Source organism: Scyliorhinus canicula, chromosome 13, assembly GCF_902713615.1.
Source record: "Scyliorhinus canicula chromosome 13, sScyCan1.1, whole genome shotgun sequence".
Classification (NCBI taxonomy): domain Eukaryota; kingdom Metazoa; phylum Chordata; class Chondrichthyes; order Carcharhiniformes; family Scyliorhinidae; genus Scyliorhinus; species Scyliorhinus canicula.
The window spans coordinates 132,293,817-132,313,053 of NC_052158.1; the positions used below are offsets into that span (position 1 = coordinate 132,293,817).

At 43.8% G+C, this 19,237-nt stretch overlaps 1 protein-coding gene across 3 annotated transcripts in view; it reads left to right on the forward strand.

The window, feature by feature from the left end:
* The window catches only part of LOC119975426 (apolipoprotein D-like), a 29,890-nt gene extending 10,993 nt beyond the window's left edge, over nucleotides 1–18,897 (forward strand). For all 3 annotated transcript variants that reach the window (XM_038815069.1, XM_038815067.1, XM_038815068.1), the window contains exons 3-6: nucleotides 2,643–2,764; nucleotides 10,170–10,258; nucleotides 16,906–16,935; nucleotides 17,622–18,897. In XM_038815069.1, the coding sequence (XP_038670997.1) occupies nucleotides 2,643–2,764; nucleotides 10,170–10,258; nucleotides 16,906–16,935; nucleotides 17,622–17,848 (468 nt within the window). In that variant the 3' untranslated portion in view covers nucleotides 17,849–18,897. The remainder of the gene's footprint in view (nucleotides 1–2,642; nucleotides 2,765–10,169; nucleotides 10,259–16,905; nucleotides 16,936–17,621) is intronic.
* Nucleotides 18,898–19,237: the final 340 nt, after the last annotated feature.

A 19,237-nucleotide genomic window follows, 5' to 3' on the forward strand; every position in this document is an offset into this window, starting at 1 on the left:
CCTCTCCTCCCCAGCTCAAGGTCCACCCAGTGCGGGGCATGATCCGAAATGACTATTGCCGAATACTCGGCATCCTCCACCATCGAAATCTGCCCCCTGCTCAGAACAAAAAAATCGATCCGGGAATAAGCTTTATGCACGTGGGAGAAAAATGAATACTCCCTGGCCCTCGGCCTCGCGAACTTCCAAGGATCCACCCCTCCCATCTGGGTCATAAACCCCCTCAACACCTTAGCCACTGCAGGCCTCCTGCCTGTCCTGGACATGGATCGATCCAATGGGGGAATCCAGTACAGTATTAAAGTCCCCCCCCCCCCCCAATATCAAGCCCCCCCCATCTCCAGATCCGGAATGCGGCCCAACATGCGCCGCATAAAACCCGCATCATCCCAGTTCGGGGCATAGACATTCACCAGCACCACCCGTTCCCCCTGCAACTTACCATCACATACCTCCCGCCGCTGTCTGCCACCACCTTTGACGCCTCAAACGATACCCTTTTTCCCACCAGGATCGCCACCCCCTGATTTTTTGCATCCAGCCCTGAATGAAACACTTGGCCTACCCATCCCTTCCTCAGTCTAACCTGGTCCGCCACCTTCAGGTGCGTCTCCTGGAGCATGGCCACGTCCGCCTTCAGCCCCTTCAGGTGCGTAAACACCCGGGCCCGTTTGACCGGCCCATTCAGCCCCCTCACATTCCAAGTTATCAGCTGGATCAGAGGGCTCCCTGCCCCCCTTCCCTGCCGACTAGCCATAACCCATCCCCTGCCCGCCCCAGGCCAGAGCCCCCCGTTCGGCCCGTTCCCCACGGCGGCAAACCCCCAACCCGGCCCCCCCTGCATACCCCAGCTCCTCCCTGGCCATGGCCATTTCAGCAGCAACCCGGTACCCCCCATCTCTCCCCCCCCCTCCCCCCCAGGCTAGGACCCCTCCCAGCCGCGTTACTCCCTCCATAGCACTCCCGTGAGCCAGCTAACTTCTGCTGACCCCGGCGACTTCCGCCACACCTCCGACCCCTCCCAACGTGGGGCTACTTCTCCTCCCCCATGCCCATCAGCAGACCCTCCTCTTCCCCCTCCCGCTCTCGCGCGGGAAAAAAGCCCGCGCTTCTCAGCTCCGACCACGCCCCCATCCACCCTCAGCGCAGGAAACAAAAGAAAAGCCCGCGCTTTCCCCCTGCCCGACCCCGCCTCCTCTAGGGTAGCTACCCTTGTCGGCCCCCACCACCAGCTCCCCACACTCCAAGTCTACCCCCGAACTCGAGCCCATCCACCGAACCCACGCAAAAAAGACAGCGCCCCACCCCCCTAGAAACAACACACAACCAGCATAAAACAGCATGAAACAGAGAACCCCCCACCAAAAGTTAACACAGTTATTTACAAACCCCCCACCCTCAGTTAGAGTCCAACTTCTCGGCCTGCACAAAGGCCCAAGCCTCCTCCGGGGACTCAAAGTAAAAGTGCCGGTCCTTGTAGGTAACCCACAGCTGTAACATGCCAAACTTCACACTCTGTCTGTGGAGCACCGCCTTCGTCCGGTTGTACCCGGCCCTCCGCTTAGCCACCTCCGCACTCCAGTCCTGGTAGATCCGCACTACCGTGTTCTCCCACTTGCTACTCCGCTCCTTCTTGGCCCACCTAAGCACGCACTCTCGGTCAACGAACTGGTGGAACCGCACCAGCACCGCCCGTGGTGGCTCATTCGGCTTGGGCCTCCTGGCCAGTACTCTGTGGGCCCCCTCCAGCTCCAGGGGCCCCTGGAAGGACCCAGCTCCCATCAGCAAGTTCAGCAAGACTACCACAAAGGCCCCCAGGTCTGACCCCTCCAGCCCCTCCGTGAGGCCCAGGATCAGCAAAACTTTCCGCCTCGACCGGTTCTCCATCTCCTCGAACTGCTCCTGCCACTTCTTATGGAGCGCCTCATGCATCTCCACCTTTACCGCGAGGGCTGAGGCCTCATCCTCTCTTTCAGAGGCCTGCTGTCGGAGCTCCCGGATTGCCACCCCCTGGGCTGTCTGCGTCTCCAGCAGCTTGTCAGTAGTAGCCTTCAACGATTCTAGCAGCTCCACTTTTAGCTCCCGAAAACAGCGCTGGAGAGTCTCCTGCTGCTCCTGCACCCACTACCTCCATTCCTCGAGGCCTCCGCCGGCTGCCATCTTGTTTTTCTTCCCCCGCTTTTTCCTAGGCGCTGCCACCGCTATTTTGCAGGTCCCACTCCTGATCCAGACTGGGGATCTGCTGCTGACACCTTCCCACGTCGGGAACCGTCGATCAAGTACCGCTAGGGGCCCTAAAAAGAGCCCAGAAGTCCATTCCTGGCGAGAGCTGCCGAACGTGCGGCTTAGCTCCGCATAGCCGCAACCGGAAGCCCCCTTACACATTTTTGAACAGCAGCAGAGGCTTCTTCCAGTGTCCTAATGTATCAAATGACCAACTATCTCATTGCTGATTTGAGACAATTTTATGTAAACTGACTATTGTACTTGTCAGTGATCATATTTCAAATAGTCATGAAGCGATTGTGAAACAATTTGAGCATGCATGCATGCTCTTTCTCCGTTATTGATGAATCTGTGTAATCAAACCTTTAATATTTTTATTTGAATAACATTATTTGAACAATGTTTTTATTTCACAGTTTATGGGAACGTGGTTTGAAATCGAATCACTCAATACACATCTTGAAAAAGGTGACTGCATCACACACACATTCAGTCAGTCAGCTGATAATTGGATATACGTTAACACTACGGAGAAGCGGTAAGTGTTCCAGAAATAGATGGACAGCAGAGCAAATACCTAAAAGTCACGAGCACAGACATGCTAAATAATTTTGCATATCCCCAGTTCATTGTTTTAATAAGAAAAACAGGAAATGCTGGGAATATTCAACAGGACACTCAGCATGGAGAGAAATGCAACTCTGTTTCTCTCCCCATAGATACTGCCTGACCTGCTGAATATTTACAGCACTTATGTTTTTATTCCAGATGATCAGCATTTGCAGTGTTTTGATTTTGCACAATTGATTTTATGAACCTGTAAACACAGCTGATTTTAAAATCAAGAGCTCTTAAAGAACCCCGTGAAGTTCATTTAGATCTTATTGCACTTCTTAATCAGCTGCTGACATTGAGTTACACAATACAGTTAGGACTTATCGGCAAGAACACTAAAAAGCTGGTGATTTGTACGAGTATCTTCACAGAAATATAAAAAAGACAAAAACTGAAACTGAGGCAAGCAAGGAGCTATTCGTCCATATCACTCGCCACTTAGTCAGGGACTCAAATTTGAAGGTGGGTCTCATGGCAGTCATGAGGTTTAGGGAAGGAGTTCCAGAGCCTGACGCCTAGACAGCTGATGGTATGCCACCAACGGACGAGAGAAAGCCATGGGAGTGCAAAAGAATCCAGAGTTGGAGGAATTTGCAGGTTTTGCTTGAGAGCTGAATATGAGAATGAGGCTACACGAATAAATCATGGGGGAATTTGAATAGAAGTGTGATAATCCTAAAATTGGGGTGTTACTGTACTATGTATGAGTTATTCAAGCAGAGAATACAGAGTTTTATGGTCAGCCAGCTCCCGATATGTTCTGTAGAAGGTGGAGAGATTGATTTCCTTTTTTCAAATGAATTTAGAGTAGGCAATATATTTTTTCCAATTAAGGGGCAATTTAGCATGGCCAATCTACCTACCCTACACATCTTTGGGTTGTGGGGGCTATTATGGGCTAGGATTTAGAGGACACCAAAGTATATCATGGAGTTGACATAATTCATAACTTTTAATAGATTTTATGGGGAGCACAAGGGCCCACTTTACATGTGTGGTGCAACAGAGATCTAAAGTATTTTTTTAAACAAAAACAATGTTTATTCAATTAATCCAGTTAACATTTTATAAACACAGTAAACATCTTATCAACTGCCAACACTGATACTCCCCCCTAAGACACAATACTCTTTAGGTAACCCTTAGTAACTTTCCTAACAACATCCATGAGTCAAAAACCCTTTTTAACAAAGACAGTAGGTTTGCATTCCTTACAGAAACAGGTATTACTTTGAAATCATCAAGTGATCTGGAGATATATTTTAGTAGGCAGAGAGGGAGAGACCTAAACACCTCCTTGGTTTGAATGCAGCTTCCCAACTGTAAACAAAACTATAACTCAGAGCCAAAAGCAGGTTCCAGCTCAAACCGAAAGTAAAAAGCCAGAAACACAGCCCAGCTCCACCCACACAATAACATCACTGCAGCTATTTGATAAACCCACTTTTCTTAAAGGGACCCTCACATGACACCACCCCCTAGAAAAAAAAATAAACCATCAACTTTCAGATGGTTTCATTTTTCACCTTTTCACTTTCTTTTAAACAACATTGACAGTAAATATACATTTTGTTCAGAAAAACAAAACAAACAAACATTTATTCGAAAATTGTGCATTTCGGTTCTTCCTCCTCTACCAAACCTGCTTCTCTTCATCACAGTCACGACAAAGCATCGGCTATCACGTTTTCTCATCCTTCCACATGTATTCTTTTTAAATGAAATGGCTGTAACAATAAACTCCATCGGAACAGTCTTGCATTGTTATTCCAATATTGCATTGTTATTCCAGAATCGCTCCAAAACGTCAATGGATTATGATCAGTATATATAATTGTTTCAGACGAATTGCTGGTGATATAAATTTGAAAATGTTGCAAAGCCAGCACCAAATTTAAAGTCTCCTTCTCAAACGTTGAATGCTTCTTCTGGTGCTCATTTAATTTCTTTGAAAAATAACCAATAGGACACTCTAGTCCTTCATCGTTTTCTTGTAAAAACACTGCACCTACGCCCACATCACTCTCATCAACAGCCACTTTGAATTGGTTTGGTATAATTTGGGATGGCCAACGCAGGGGCAGCGGTTAACACAGCCTTCAGTCCGTCAAATGCCTGTTGCAACTCCGCTGTCCACTACGCTTTATTTACTACGCTTCTGTAACAAGTACGTCACTGGAGCGACTACACTGCTAACGTTCGCCACAAAGTTCCGGTAAAATCCACTCATGCCAAGAAATCACATTATTTCCTGTCGTGTCGAGGGTATTGGAAACTCCCCAATAACTTTTATGTTCACATCCCGTGGGACCATTCGACCTGTCTGATTGTATGGCCAAGGAAAGTGACTTGGGCTTTTCCAAATTCACTTTTGGCTAGGTTTACCACCAAACCTACCTCCTGAGGTTGATCGAATAACACCACCAGATGCTTTAAATGTTCTTTCCATGTCTGACTAAAAATTACCAGAGCGTCAATGTATACCCCACAATTGGGTAAACGACTTTGTTCGTTAACCGTTGAAATGTGGCTGGGGCATTTTCCATGCCAAATGGCATAATTTTGAATTGGTGTCTATCATCTGGAGTCACAAAAGCTAAAATCTCCTTTGCACATCTGGATAAAGGTACCTGCCAGTAACCTTTAAGTAAATCCAGTTTGGAAAGCAAAGCTGATTGTCCCACCTTCTCAATACAATCCTCCAAACGTAGGATAGGATAAGAGTCCATTCTTGGAACTGCGCTAACCTTTTGAGAGTCCAAACACAACTATTGGGTACCATCAGGTTTCGGTACAATCACTACGGATGAGCGCCATTGGCTGCAACTCACTTCAATAATGTAATTTTTAAGCATTCTCAATTTCTTTGTTAACCTGTGCCAATTTAAAAGGGTTAAGTCTATATGGATGTTATTTGATTGGAACAGCATTTCCCACATCTACATCATGTATATTCATTATAGTACTTCCCAACATATCTCCACAAACTTGCCCATGTGATATCAATAACACTTTCAAGTCAGTTTGTGTTTCCTCTGGAAGGTAACTCAACAATTTATCCCAAATTTTAAGAACATCCTCGTTTTCCAATTTAATTTAACGTATGTCAAATTCAAAGTCATCCGGATTTGGTTCTTCACTTTGAGATGGACTCATTAAAAACTCTTCCTTTTTCTCTCCTTCCCTTTCAAAGTACCTTTTAAGCATATTCACATGTCACACTCGGTGAGTTTTCCTTCTATCTGGCGTTCATACCACATAATTCACCTCACTTAATTTCTTTTCAATCTGATAAGGTCCACAAAACCTTGCTTTTAAAGGTTCACCTGCCAGTGGTAACAATACTAAGCCTTTATCTCCACTGGCAAAACCAGAAACTTTTGCTTTCTTGTCCACTATCCATTTCATCACGTGTTGTGCAATCTTTAAATGTTGTCTCGCCAATTCCCCAGCTCTATTTAATCGTTCCCTAAAATTTGACACATAATCCAATAATTTAAGTTACGACTGCTCACTCACCAATTTTTCCTCAATCAATTTACAAAGAACAAACAAAGAACAAAGAAAAGTACAGCACAGGAACAGGCCCTTTGGCCCTCCAAGCCTGTGCCGACCATGCTGCCCGTCTAAAATAAAATCTTCCACACTACCGGGGTCCGTATCCCTCTATTCCCATCCTATTCATGTATTTGTCAGGATGCCCCTTAAACATCACTATCGTCCCTCTTCCACCACCTCCTCCGGCAGCGAGTTCCAGGCACCCACTACCCTCTGTGTAAAAAACGTACCTCGTACATCTCCTCTAAACCTTGCCCCTCGCACCTGAAACCTATGCCCCCTAGTAATTGACCCCTCCACCCTGGGGAAAAGCCTCTGACTATCCACTCTATCTATGCCCCTCATAATTTTGTAGACCTATATCAGGTCGCTCCTCAACCTCCGTCGTTCCAGTGAGAACAAACCGAGTTTATTCAACCTCTCCTCATAGCTAATGCCCTCCATACCAGACAACATACTGGTAAGTGCTCCTCTTATGTCATGATCAAAAATTAGTTCAAAAGGACTGAATTTGGTTGACTCATTAGGTGCATCCCTAATTGCAAACAGTACAAATGGAATTCCTTTATTCCAATCATCTGGACAATCTTGTCAATAAGCCATCAACATTGTCTTTAATGTCTGATGCCACCTTTCTAATGCTCCCTGCAATTCTGAATGGTACGCAGTTGATTTCAGTTGTTTTATTTCTAAACTATCCATAATTTCTTTAAATAACCTTGAGGTAAAATCCGATCCATAATCCGATTGTATTTCTGTGGTTAGTCCATATCTAGTAAAGAATTTAAGTAACTCCTCCACAATCTTTTTAGCTGTAATATTGCATACTGGAATGGCCTCTGGAACCTAGTAGACACATCCATTATAGTTAAAAGATATTGATTCGCACTTTTCGTTTTAAGAAGTGGTCCTACGCAATCAATTAAGACCCTTGTAAAAGGTTTCTAAAATGCTGGAATGGATATTAAGGGCGCTGGTTTTATCACTGCTTGAGGTTTTGTCCTATCATGTGACATGATCGACAAAATTTAACTACACCTTTATATAGTCCAGGCCAGTAAAAATGTTTTTGTATTTTAACTTGAGTTTTCCTTACACCCAAATGACATCCTGCTGGTACCTCATGTGCTACTCACAACAATTCTTTTCTATACCCTACCGGCAATACCACTTGATGAACTCCTGCCCACTTTTCATCCGCATGCATATGGAAAGATCTCCATTTTCTCATCAAGACATCATTTTTACGGTAATAACATTCTGGTATACACTCAGATTCCTCTTCCATATATGCTTTCTGATACATCCGTTTTATTTCTATATCTTTCTGTTGTAACTCCACCAATTTTCCTGAACTAAAAATATCCGCCTCATCCTCCACCTGTTCTTTTCCTTTTCCATCCATCTGGTCAAAAACCATTTGCGACCTTGTTACTACACAATCTGGAAAAATCCCAGGATATTCGCCATTCAACACTTCAGTTGTCTGATCTTTCACTGGCTTATCAACCACAGTTGGCTTCACTCCCACCTGCGATCCAACTATATCATTACTGTATTCCTGGACAAGATAGTTTCTCTATTACTCCTACTACCACTTCACCACTCTTCATTGGACTTTCTAACCTTACCTTATATAATGGAGCATTACTCTTCTCATCCTGAATTCTAAATAGTACCACCTCTTCTGTCAATATTCCTCCCAAACTAAATTACATCCTCATCTCTTACAATCAAAGATTGACTGGCTCCCTTATCTCTTAAAATTGTGACTTATTTACTTGCTCCTTCTGGGACACATGAGTAAACTTTACCAACACAAGTAATTTTTTAAAAGAGATCTGGCACCATCTTATCAATCACATCTTGATCAGGCTGTACAATCTTTTGCACCTCCTTCGCTTCACTTGGGCTTTCCTTCACCACTTTAACAAACCCCACTGACTTATTCTGTTTTACCACATCAACCTTCACAGTGCTTTTCTTCAACCACCAATACTGTGACTTTACGTGGCCTAGTTTATTACAGTGAAAACATTTGAAACTTTTCATTTCGTTTCCACCCTCCTGGATTTCTTTTTAAATCTGAGATACACTCTCCTTATTACCTTCCATCAGATCACCTTTACCTCTACCACTTGAGTATTTCTCATGTCCCCAGTTTCCATCCCTCACAGACTGAAATTGATGTCGGAAACCAAACTTTTATTTATGAACTAATTCATAATCATCTGCCATTTCTGCTGCTCACCTCGCAGTTTTAACCCTCTGCTCTTCCACATGAGTTCTTACTATATCAGGAATTGAATTTTTAAACTCCTCCAAAAGTATAATTTCTCTGAGAGCTTCATATGTTTAGTCTATTTTCAAAGCCCTTATCCACCTATCAAAATTACTCTGATCCTTTCAAACTCCTTCTATGTTTAACCAGGTTCTTTCCTTAAATTTCTAAAGCTTTGTCTGTAGGCCTCAGGCACTAGTTCATATACACCTAAGATGGATTTTTTCATCTCCTCATACGTTCCAGATACCTCCTCTGATCGTGATGCAAACACTTCACTGGCCCTACCTCCCGGCTTTGTTTGAATCAGTAATACCCACATGTCCTGTGGCCATTTCATTTGATTAGCTACCTTCTCAAATGAAATGAAAAAGGCTTCTACCTTCTTCTCATAAAATCTTGGCAATGCTTGGACATATTTAAATAGATCCCCAGGGCAGCACGGTGGCACAGTGGGTTAGCACTGTGGCCTCACGGCACCGAGGTCCCAGGTTCGATCCCGGCTCTGGGTCACTGTCCATGTGGAGTTTGCACATTCTCCCCGTGCTAGCGTACGTTTCGCCCCCACGATCCAAAAATGTGCAAGCTCGGTGGATTGGCCATGCTAAATTGCCCTTTAATTGGACAAAATTAATTGGGTACTCTAAAATTAAAAAAAACAGATCCCCACCAAGCCTTCGAGTATGACGCTCTTTCTCTTTACCCTCATCACTATCCTCAAACTGTACGTTTCCCTTTACATCCACCAATTTTAACTGAGTGTCATGTTTCATAGCCACTTTTTGAAGTTCAAACTCTCTCTCTTCTTCCTTTTCCTCTCCCTTTTTCTTTTTCATCACTATCTCTCTCTTTTTCTTTTTCCTCTCTATCTCTTCTCTCCCTTGTTTTGCTTGGGCTATTCTTTCTTTGTCCCTCATTTCGTATTCAAGGTGCTTTAATTCTTTATATTCTTTACAGAAACAGGTATTACTTTGAAATCATCGTGATCTGGAGGCAGTCTTTAATAGGCAGTGAGAGAGACCTAAACACCTCTTTGGTTTGAATGCAGCTCCCCAACTGAAAATTAAACTAAAACTTAGAGCCAAAAACAGCTTCCAGCTCAAGCAGAAAGTAAAAAGCCAGAAACACAGCTCGGCTCCACCCACACAATAGCATCACTGCAGCTATTTGATAAACACACTTTTCTTAAAGGGACTCTCACATGACAGGGCGAAACCCACACGAACATGAAGAGAGTGTGCAAACGCCACACAGAGCCAGGATCGAACCTGGGACCTCGGCACCACGAGGCAGCTACGCTAACCACTACACCACTGTGCTGCCCCTATTTTTCTTTTAATGTCAGTAAGGGAAATGACTCTGTATTGCTACTTTTATTTGTTTGGCCAGATCTGCTCATGTAGTGTCTGAGATTTTAAATCCAATTAAAGTCACAAAATGCTGAAGTAAAGGATTTTTATACATTTTTTAAAATTGTGCTTGTGTGCAGGGATAATGGTAAAAGAATACTTTATATGGGAAAGTTATCTCCAGCTAATGTGAACCAAGCTGCAAAACTTCAAATACTGCTTACTGAAGGTAAGTTGACAAAGAATTTGGTCTAGAATTCTTGGCAGATTTTTCTTTTCATATGTGAATCTGTTACTTACCCACAAATATAAAGGATAGAAGTGGGATTGGTTTTCGCAGGACTGAGTATTCGGTGGGACACATAAAAGATGGCTGATGTGATGACATCCTTTTTGCATAAGTACTCATGATGAGTATGTGCTGCTGGTTCTTCCCAAGGAATAAAATGTTCTATCCCTGCCCGATGAAAATATGCTTGCATTCTCTCTCATTCCTATTAAGGAAACATAATAAATAATAATCTTTATCGTCACAAGTAGGCTTACATTGCAATGAAGTTACTGTGAAAAGCCCCAAATCGCCATAATCCGGCTCCTGTTCGGGTACACGGAGGGAGAATTCAGAATGTCCAAATTACCTAACAGCGCATCTTTCGAGACTAGTGGGAGGAAACCGGAGCACCAGGCGGAAACCCACGCAGACACGTGGAGAACGTGCAGACTCCACACAGACAGTGGCCCAGCCAGCAATCGAACCTGAGACCCTGGCAATGCAAAGCCAAAGTACTAACGACTGTGCTCCCGGCAGTTCACTCTGCAGTGCATAGCGTGCACATCCACCCTTCCATGTAGTCTTGTCCAACTATCAGTCAGTTTCCCATTTCCCTCACAGAGAGATTATGTACACCTCTGTGTCCCCCTTACGTGTCAGCGCATCTCTTTGATGTTGACACAGAAAGTGCACATTCTCTTTTCAGAGAGCATGAACCTCCTTCTCTTGCACAGAAAATATAAATTCTCTGCTCTCCATTCTTCTGGAAAGGGTCCTAACTCATTCCTAACTGCAGAGGTCGGGTCCTTTTGTTTCTGGAACCGCACTTATATATTTCCCATTCTCCAGATTGAGTGCTTGCTCCCTTCTTGCCCCCTCAGGAAAAGTTATTTTTATTTCCTGCCACCTCTCAAGTATAGAATGACAAGCAATGTTTATTTGATGGCACCCATGTGATGCATTTTGGAATGATTAGAAATGATTCACGTCAAAATAACAAGCAGAAATGTTAATATAAAATATACATCATAAGTGGTAAACGCCCCAGTCTTGTAGTTCAGTAGTGTGCACAAATTTCAAAAGAGAAATCAGTGACTGCAAATCTTTTTAATCAATCTTCTATTCATGTGTTCCCAAACTTCATACCTGCGTACAATTCACCAGAGGCCTAGAGATTCAAATATTTGAACATACATGGAGATTCAAATCATTTTGGGGAGTGTTTAAAAGAAAGTGACTTGAGCTGATGTTGATTTAGATTAGCAAACAACAGCATGCTGACAACTGGAAACAGAAAGTGCTGGAAAAGCTCAGCATCTGTGGAGAGAGAAACAGAGTTAACATTTCGAGTCCAATGTGACTCATCTGCGGGACTGGAACCTAGCTGATAAAGTGCTGACAAAGTGCTGACTGTTGCGGCAGAAAACAAATATACAGATGGCATAAAATGGGAAGGGGGTTCAAAAACAGAATAAAGACAAAGAGGTAAGGATAAGTTGGGGAGGATGAGCTGATGAACTTAATATAAGTCTAAGGTAACATGATGATACCTTGGAAGGGAAATAATTTGTGGAGTGAAATACTACTGGACAGGGAGATGTGGAGTATTAGTGGATAACTCGCTGTGCAGTGTGTGACAGCAATGAGGAGAACTAAGTTGATATAGACAAATTTAGAGAGAGAGAACTCCTAAGAGTGTGCGCAAGGCTATCTTCTTAGCTTCTTCCATCTTCCTTCTGTTGTGCTGAAAGCTTCCTGACCTGAAACGTTCGGGTGATCTAACTGAATGGGAACACAGTCCCATAACGAGTGCATTTAGCCGGGTGTTTCCTGGTGCTCACAGTGCTGAGGACCACGACACTATCTATTGGGATTCTGGTTACATTCGGGGCTCAGCGGGGAACATCCTGACGAGGCTGCACTTGGTCTCCATTCCTGTTCTGAGGAGCTCCCGTCGACAGAACCCCCGTACACGACCCCCGAACCCCAAACTCACCTATTAAGGGTTCACTGGTCCCCCGCACCACACCAGGGCAGTACACCCCCGGGCCTGATGCACATCACGGGAAAAACGCCAGCTTGGCACCACCAGCTATCATGGGCACTGCCAGGGTGTCAGGCTGGCAGTGCTAGGATACCCAAGTGGCACCAGAAATGCCAGGGTGCCATCCTGTTCAGAGGCGAGCACCTGGGGGCCTCCAAATTCCTGGGCAACCCCACGAGTACCAATCCATCTGATCTCCATTAGTGGCGACCAGCACTGAATGGCACTCGCCCAAGGTCTCCAAGGCGAAGGAGTTAGATCCCAAACCTTGGGTAGATCATGGGAGAGAATATTAGAGCGAGGTTGGCTGTCTCACTCTAATATGCAAATTTGCAAAATAGTGATTCCGCCCACAATGGGTGGCATTCATATCGCAACGTCCTGTGAGATTGCGTTAGATCACGGGAGATGGGGTGAGCCGAGTAGATCCTGGAAGAGGGATCTCCCAGCAACTACGGGCCATGCTTCACTGTCTTTCGTAAACAATGTGGCCGGTAGATTGTGCCCCTGAACTCTGTTTCTCTCGACAGATGCTGTCTATCCAGCTGAGCATTTCCATTTTTTGTTACAGTCTGTACAAGGCACTAGGTGTGGAAATATAGAGAGTATTGTGCATAATTCTGCTTATTAAACTATAGCAAGGATATCCAGGCATGCTGAAATCATGAAAAGATCGTCCAGGCTAATACTTGACTCAAATATGGCCTTCAAAATCAGATTTTATTAATTTTCATTCATAAATTGTCAGATTTTAGAATCCATAAAATGTCCTCATAAATTTGTGGCATAGAATGGTTACAGCACAGGTGGAGGCCATTTGGCCAAATGTGTCCATGCTGGCTCTCTGAAGTAGCAATTTGCCTAACGCCCTGCCTTTTCCCTGTAGCCCTGAACATTTTTCCTTTTCCGAATGTTCCAATTGACTTTTCAATGCCTTGATCGAACTTACCTCCACCATACTTCTTATTCGTGATTCTAACCACTCCTCATGTCGCCATTGTTTCTTTAGCCAACTACCTTAAGTCTGTGACTCCCGGTTCTCGATCCTTCCACCAATGGGAACAGTTTCTCCCTGTCTACTTTGTTCGGGCTCATCATGATTTTGAATACCTCTATAAAAACAAAATTCCACATTTGACCTTTATTAACCAAAACTCAGGCCTGGGTGATGCATAGATCCTGTCCCACGACATTGGTACCCTTGTATTTTTTAAAGCAGGATCTGAATCACCTTTGGGTACAGGTTACTTGGCAGCGTTCCTTCTCATGAGGTGATGCTTGGTGACATGGTTGTCAACTCTGTGTTCAACATTATCAGGTGTGGCTCAGTAGCCTCTCTCTGGCATTGCAACCTCTGCTGCATTTGCTGGAGGGAACGACAGAGGACTGAGAAGGTGCACAATCTGCCTGCCTGTGATTTCTCTGGATCCACTTCATGGCCAGTTGAGCGTTTTGTTCCTGCTCACCTCTTCCAATTCCCTTCCAAATAGTCATGCTCCAGAGTAGACTGCCATCAGCGACTGAATCCCAATTTTTAGGGTCAATGTCTTTTATCTTCATATCCGACTTCCTGGTGTCCATGTTGCAGAGGTATGGACGTTCAGCGGGGTTGTGACCATTGGCCAGTTCCCCGTAAAGAAGGTCTTTGGGTATTCAGCAGTCATCTATCTGATGAACATTTCCGAGTTCCGAGCCTCTATGTTGGTGACGTTGTTCTGCCATGAGATTTTGTGGATATGTCTGAGACAGTGAAGGCAGAAACTGCTCACCGTTTTATTTTGCCAAAATATCTTGTCCAGTTCTCATCACTGTAAAGGACGGTGTTGGCGTAGGCTTGGTTGACTGGCAGTTTGATGTTCTTAGTCAGGTTATTATCATTCCACACAGTCTTGCTCAGCTTGGACGTAACAACTATAGTTTTTGTGATGCTTGTGAATGGTGATTGTCGAGCCTCGATACGTTAACCAATCAATGACCATCAGTGTCACATTGTCAATGCTGATAGATGGCCATGACATTTCTCTCTTGACGCTGATAGTCAAACTAAACCCTTGACACCCATCAGAGAGCCTGTCCATTTGCTGCTGAAGGTGTTCCTCTGTATGAACTACTGGTCCTGTGTTGTCACCAAGCAACTCTCTGAGGACCTGTATACCTTTGTCAAGTTAGCAATGCTGAACCACTTTTGCAAGTTTTGGCATGTAAGTAGACAGCTTCTGTAGATGAAAGGAAGCCATAGAGCGTAAAGATGCCGTGAAAAGGGAGCGTGTTCTCTTCTCGTCCATCTTCTCTTGGGCGCGACAATCTCCCCTTGAAATACTGCGTTGACCCATAAATCGCAAAATTGCAGGTTGCAGTTATTTTCACAGGCCGCGGCAATGAGTTCAGTGGCTACACTGACCAGAAGATCTGGAATATTGAACCTCCTGTCTAACTGGAGGAAGTTTCAATACAGCCACAATGTAACCTCCGACAGGCAGTCCAGCAGTATGGGCTGTTATTGTTGGTTGTTATGTAAGTTCTAAGTCACAACATTGTTAAATAATTTTATCGTGATAAAACTAATAGAATTCCTACACTGCAGAAGGAGGCCATTAGGCCCATCGAGTTTGCACTGACCCTCCAAAAGAGCACTCTACTGAGGCCCACTCCCCTGCCCGATCCCTATAACCTAATCTGTACATCTTTTGAACACTAAGCAATTTAGCGTGGCCAATCCACCTGACCTGCACATCTTTCAACTATGGAAGGAAACCAGAGTGCTCGGAGGAAAGCCATTCAGACATGGGGAGAATGAGCACATAGTCTTTATGAAATCCAGCCTTTCAACAAATTTGGTAAATTCTGCCCACTAAATGCAGCCATAATGTGGAGATGCCGGCGTTGGACTGGGGTGGGCACAGTAAGAAGTCTTACAACACCAGGTTAAAGTCCAACATGTTTCAAACACGAGCTTTCGGAGCACTGCTCCTTCCTCAGGTGAATGAAGAGGTATGTTCCAGAAACATATATATAGACAAATTCAAAGATGCCAGACAATGCTTAGAATGTGAGCATTTGCAGGTAATTAACTCTTTACAGATCCAAAGATAGGGGTAACCCCAGGTTAAAGAGGTGTGGATTGTCTCTAGCCAGGACAGTTGGTAGGATTTTGCAAGCCCAGTCCAGATGGTGGGGGATGAATGTAATGCGACATGAATCCCAGGTCCCGGTTGAGGCCGCACTCATGTGTGCGGAACTTGGCTATAAGTTTCTGCTCAGCGATTCTGCGTTGTCGCGCACCCTGAAGGCCGCCTTGGAGAACGCTTACCCGGAGATCAGAGGCTGAATGCTCTTGACTGCTGAAGTGTTCCTGCACTGGAAAGGAACATTCCTGCCTGGTGATTGTCACGTGATGTCCGTTCATTCGTTGTCGAAGCGTCTGCATGGCCTCGCCAATGTACCACTCTTCTGGACACCCTTTCCTGCAGCTTATGTGGGAGACAACATTGGCCGAGTCGCACGAGTATGTACCGCGTACCTGGAGGGTGGTGTTCTCACGTGTGATGGTGGTATCCATGTCCATGATCTGGCATGTCTTGCAGAGATTGCCCTGGCAGGGTTGTGTGGTGTCGTGGTCGCTGTTCTGAAGGCTGGGTAGTTTGCTGCAAACAATGGTTTGTTTGAGGTTGCGCGGTTGTTTGAAGGCAAGTAATGGGGGTGTGGGTATGACCTTGGCAAGATGTTCATCTTCATCGATGATGTGTTGAAGGCTGCGAAGAAGATGTCGTAGTTTCTCCACTCCGGGAAAGTACTGGAGGATGAAGGGTACTCTGTCGGTTGTCCAGTACTTTCCCGGAGCGGAGAAACTGCGACATCTTCTTTGCAGCCTTCAACACGTCAGCCTCTGATCTCCGGGTAAGCGTTCTCCAAGGCGGCCTTCAGGGCGCGCGACAACGCAGAATCACCGAGCAGAAACTTATAGCTAAGTTCTGCACACATGAGCGCGGCCTCAACCGGGACCTGGGATTCATGTTGCATTACATTCATCCCCCACCATCTGGCCTGGGCTTGCAAAATCCTACCAACTGTCCTGGCTAGAGACAATTCACACCTCTTTAACCTGGGGTTACCCTATCTTTGGATCTGTAAAGATTTAACTACCTGCAAATGCTCGCATTCTAAGCATTGTCTGGCATCTTTGACTTTGTCTATATATATATGTTTCTGGAACAAACCTCTTCATTCACCTGAGGAAGGAGCAGTGCACCGAAAGTTAGTGTTTGAAACAAACATGTTGGACTTTAACCTGGTGTTGTAAGACTTCTTACTGCACTAAATGCAGATTAGATACTTTTTTTTGTGCAAATGGTTTTCTGTGGTGTTAGGAAAGAATTACGTCCCCAGATAATTTGGAGATTGTGTGCCACTGCTCACCCTCAGAGGGGATGAGAGTAGCATTCACTTATCTTGAATGCAAGTGATTTTCTTTTTAAAGTAATATTGATACTGGTTCTTTTTAGTTTTGTTCCTCTTTGGCAAACATTGTGTTAATACATTAATTTTTGTTTTGTCAATTCAGGAGTATATATGGACTTTGGCCCTGTTCAAGGTACGTACTAAAATATGCAACTCTCTTTTTATCAAAGTGGTCCAAATTTTTTGGTATCCAGAGCGTTGGGCATGGGATGTCAGTTGGGAGATGTATGTTGGGACCCATCAGAAATGCAATTGTGTACATACACAGTCATGGGAATTGTCCGGAAAGTTTAAACTTCTTATTTCCTGCTACCTGGGACACTCCACAAATGTCACCAACCCTGAGTTCAGGGGAGAGACTGTGGCCACATACATGGGAATTTGCTGCATTTTTACTCTGGAAACGTTACACAGATTGACGTCTGGTGTAACTCAGTGAATAGTCAGCATAACTCAACTGAGCACTGCAACTGATTCGCTCCCCCGCCGACACCAACCCACCTCAACCATACATTCACTCATTCACTCACTCAATTAGTTATCGACTTGGGCCTTTAAAAACCTTACCTGAAAATTTAAATCCCGCTGAAAAATCATAAAAGGGTCGGGTAATGTGCACAGCATCAATGCTGACCAGAAGATCTGGGCTATTAATTCACATGTGGTTTTGGAGTTCAATAATCTAATTCACTGCTCAAACCTTTGAGTGCTTCTTTCAAAGGTTCATCTAAGTACTGGGGTTGATTTTTATTATCTAAGCAGCCTATGAAAATGACTTGCTTCATCCCAGATTAATGTTTTGTGAACTTTGTTTTTCAGACCAGTTTACATTCATCCCATACAATGTTTTAGCCACAGACTTTCAGAATTATTCACTGATATACTCCTGTACTCAACATTATTTTACTCCCACGATTTATGCCTGGATTATGTCAAGAGGATATCAGTTAGAAGAAAGCACCATCAAGGACCTGGAAAACATCCTGAAAACAAATGGTATCAATATTGATAAGATGCAACAAATTAATCAAAAGGATTGCCCTTAAAAAGTGGTGACCAGAATCCACACAAAATCATTTTAACTTGTATCAAAAGCAATTTATTTTTAGTTTTTATAATTGAACATTACAGCCGAGGTAGTGTAACTGGAGTTGTGTCATATAGTGGTCAACTGATGAAGCACTCATAGCTGAGACACCCGATGAAGGAGCTACGCTCCAAAAGCTAGTGATTCCAATCAAATGTGTTGGACTTTAACCTGCTCTTGTAAGACTTCTTATTGTGTCATATATGCTGAGTATTGTGCTGTGAACTGAGTACAATTTTCTTGTACTAAAAGTGAAAGTCATAACAAGCATCTCCAAAACATCATCAGTTGTCAATATTTTCCACCTTTCAAATTAAAGTGTGTAGTTAAAAACATCAGTGATGATTTCCAACCCTGATCTGTCTGTCATTTGAAATAATTGAACCACAATACACATGCAACAACAATTCTCCCCCAAATTTCAAAGTGCTTGGCTGAGGTCATGCTATCAACTTCTTGTTGAAAGTGATGTGCATAAAAATTATGAATCTGGTCATTTCTAACTGCACTTTCCCTTTGTGGTCCTGACTTCACACAGTTTGCCTTCACTATGGGTTATCTTTTCAACTTGTTACCTTGTTGTAAAATTAGCATTCCAGATCTGTTGCTTGTTAGAGAAACTACCTGATAATGTATTGGGTATATTTTCAAGGCAGCCCAGACATATGCCAACCCAGAGATAATATTACATCTGGACGACAAGTTGAAATTGTAACCCAGTGAAATTTGACATTTCAATCACCAGTTTGTAACTACCCGATGGAGATATTTTTCATCTTTCGTTGTTAGCCATGATGCGTTGTAGTTATTTTAAAGGTTTATCCAGACACTCTGCTTGGTTCTATTATCTAAGTATCCAATGCAAGTTACCTGACTGACCTATTTTAGATTCTCTCAGTTGATTCAAGAATGTGCGTAGTTGTTAGAACTTAATTTATTGTTTTGCTTTGTGGGCTGTGAAAATACAAAAATCTTTTGCTTTGTGGGCTGTGAAAATACAAAAATCTTTCAGCAATGCGTTCTAGTCTTGGCAATATAAAATTAAAAAATCAGAATTTCTTCTCAGTTCCTTGCTATCATTTTGAATGGGATTGCACATTTTCTGTACATTGTTAGCAATGTTATTGTGGAAAATTTGGAAGTGGAGTGTGAGTACTCCACACAATGTATTAGATATATTTTCTTGGAAATCGATGAGCCCTTTGAAAAAATATAAATTTTGATTATTTTGCTTGCACTTTCAACTATAATGGGGAGGAATTATCGTAGCTCTCTATTTCATTGACTAATATTAAAATTGGTAAATTGAGAGTGACATATCACATTACTGACATTATAATTTGCTACA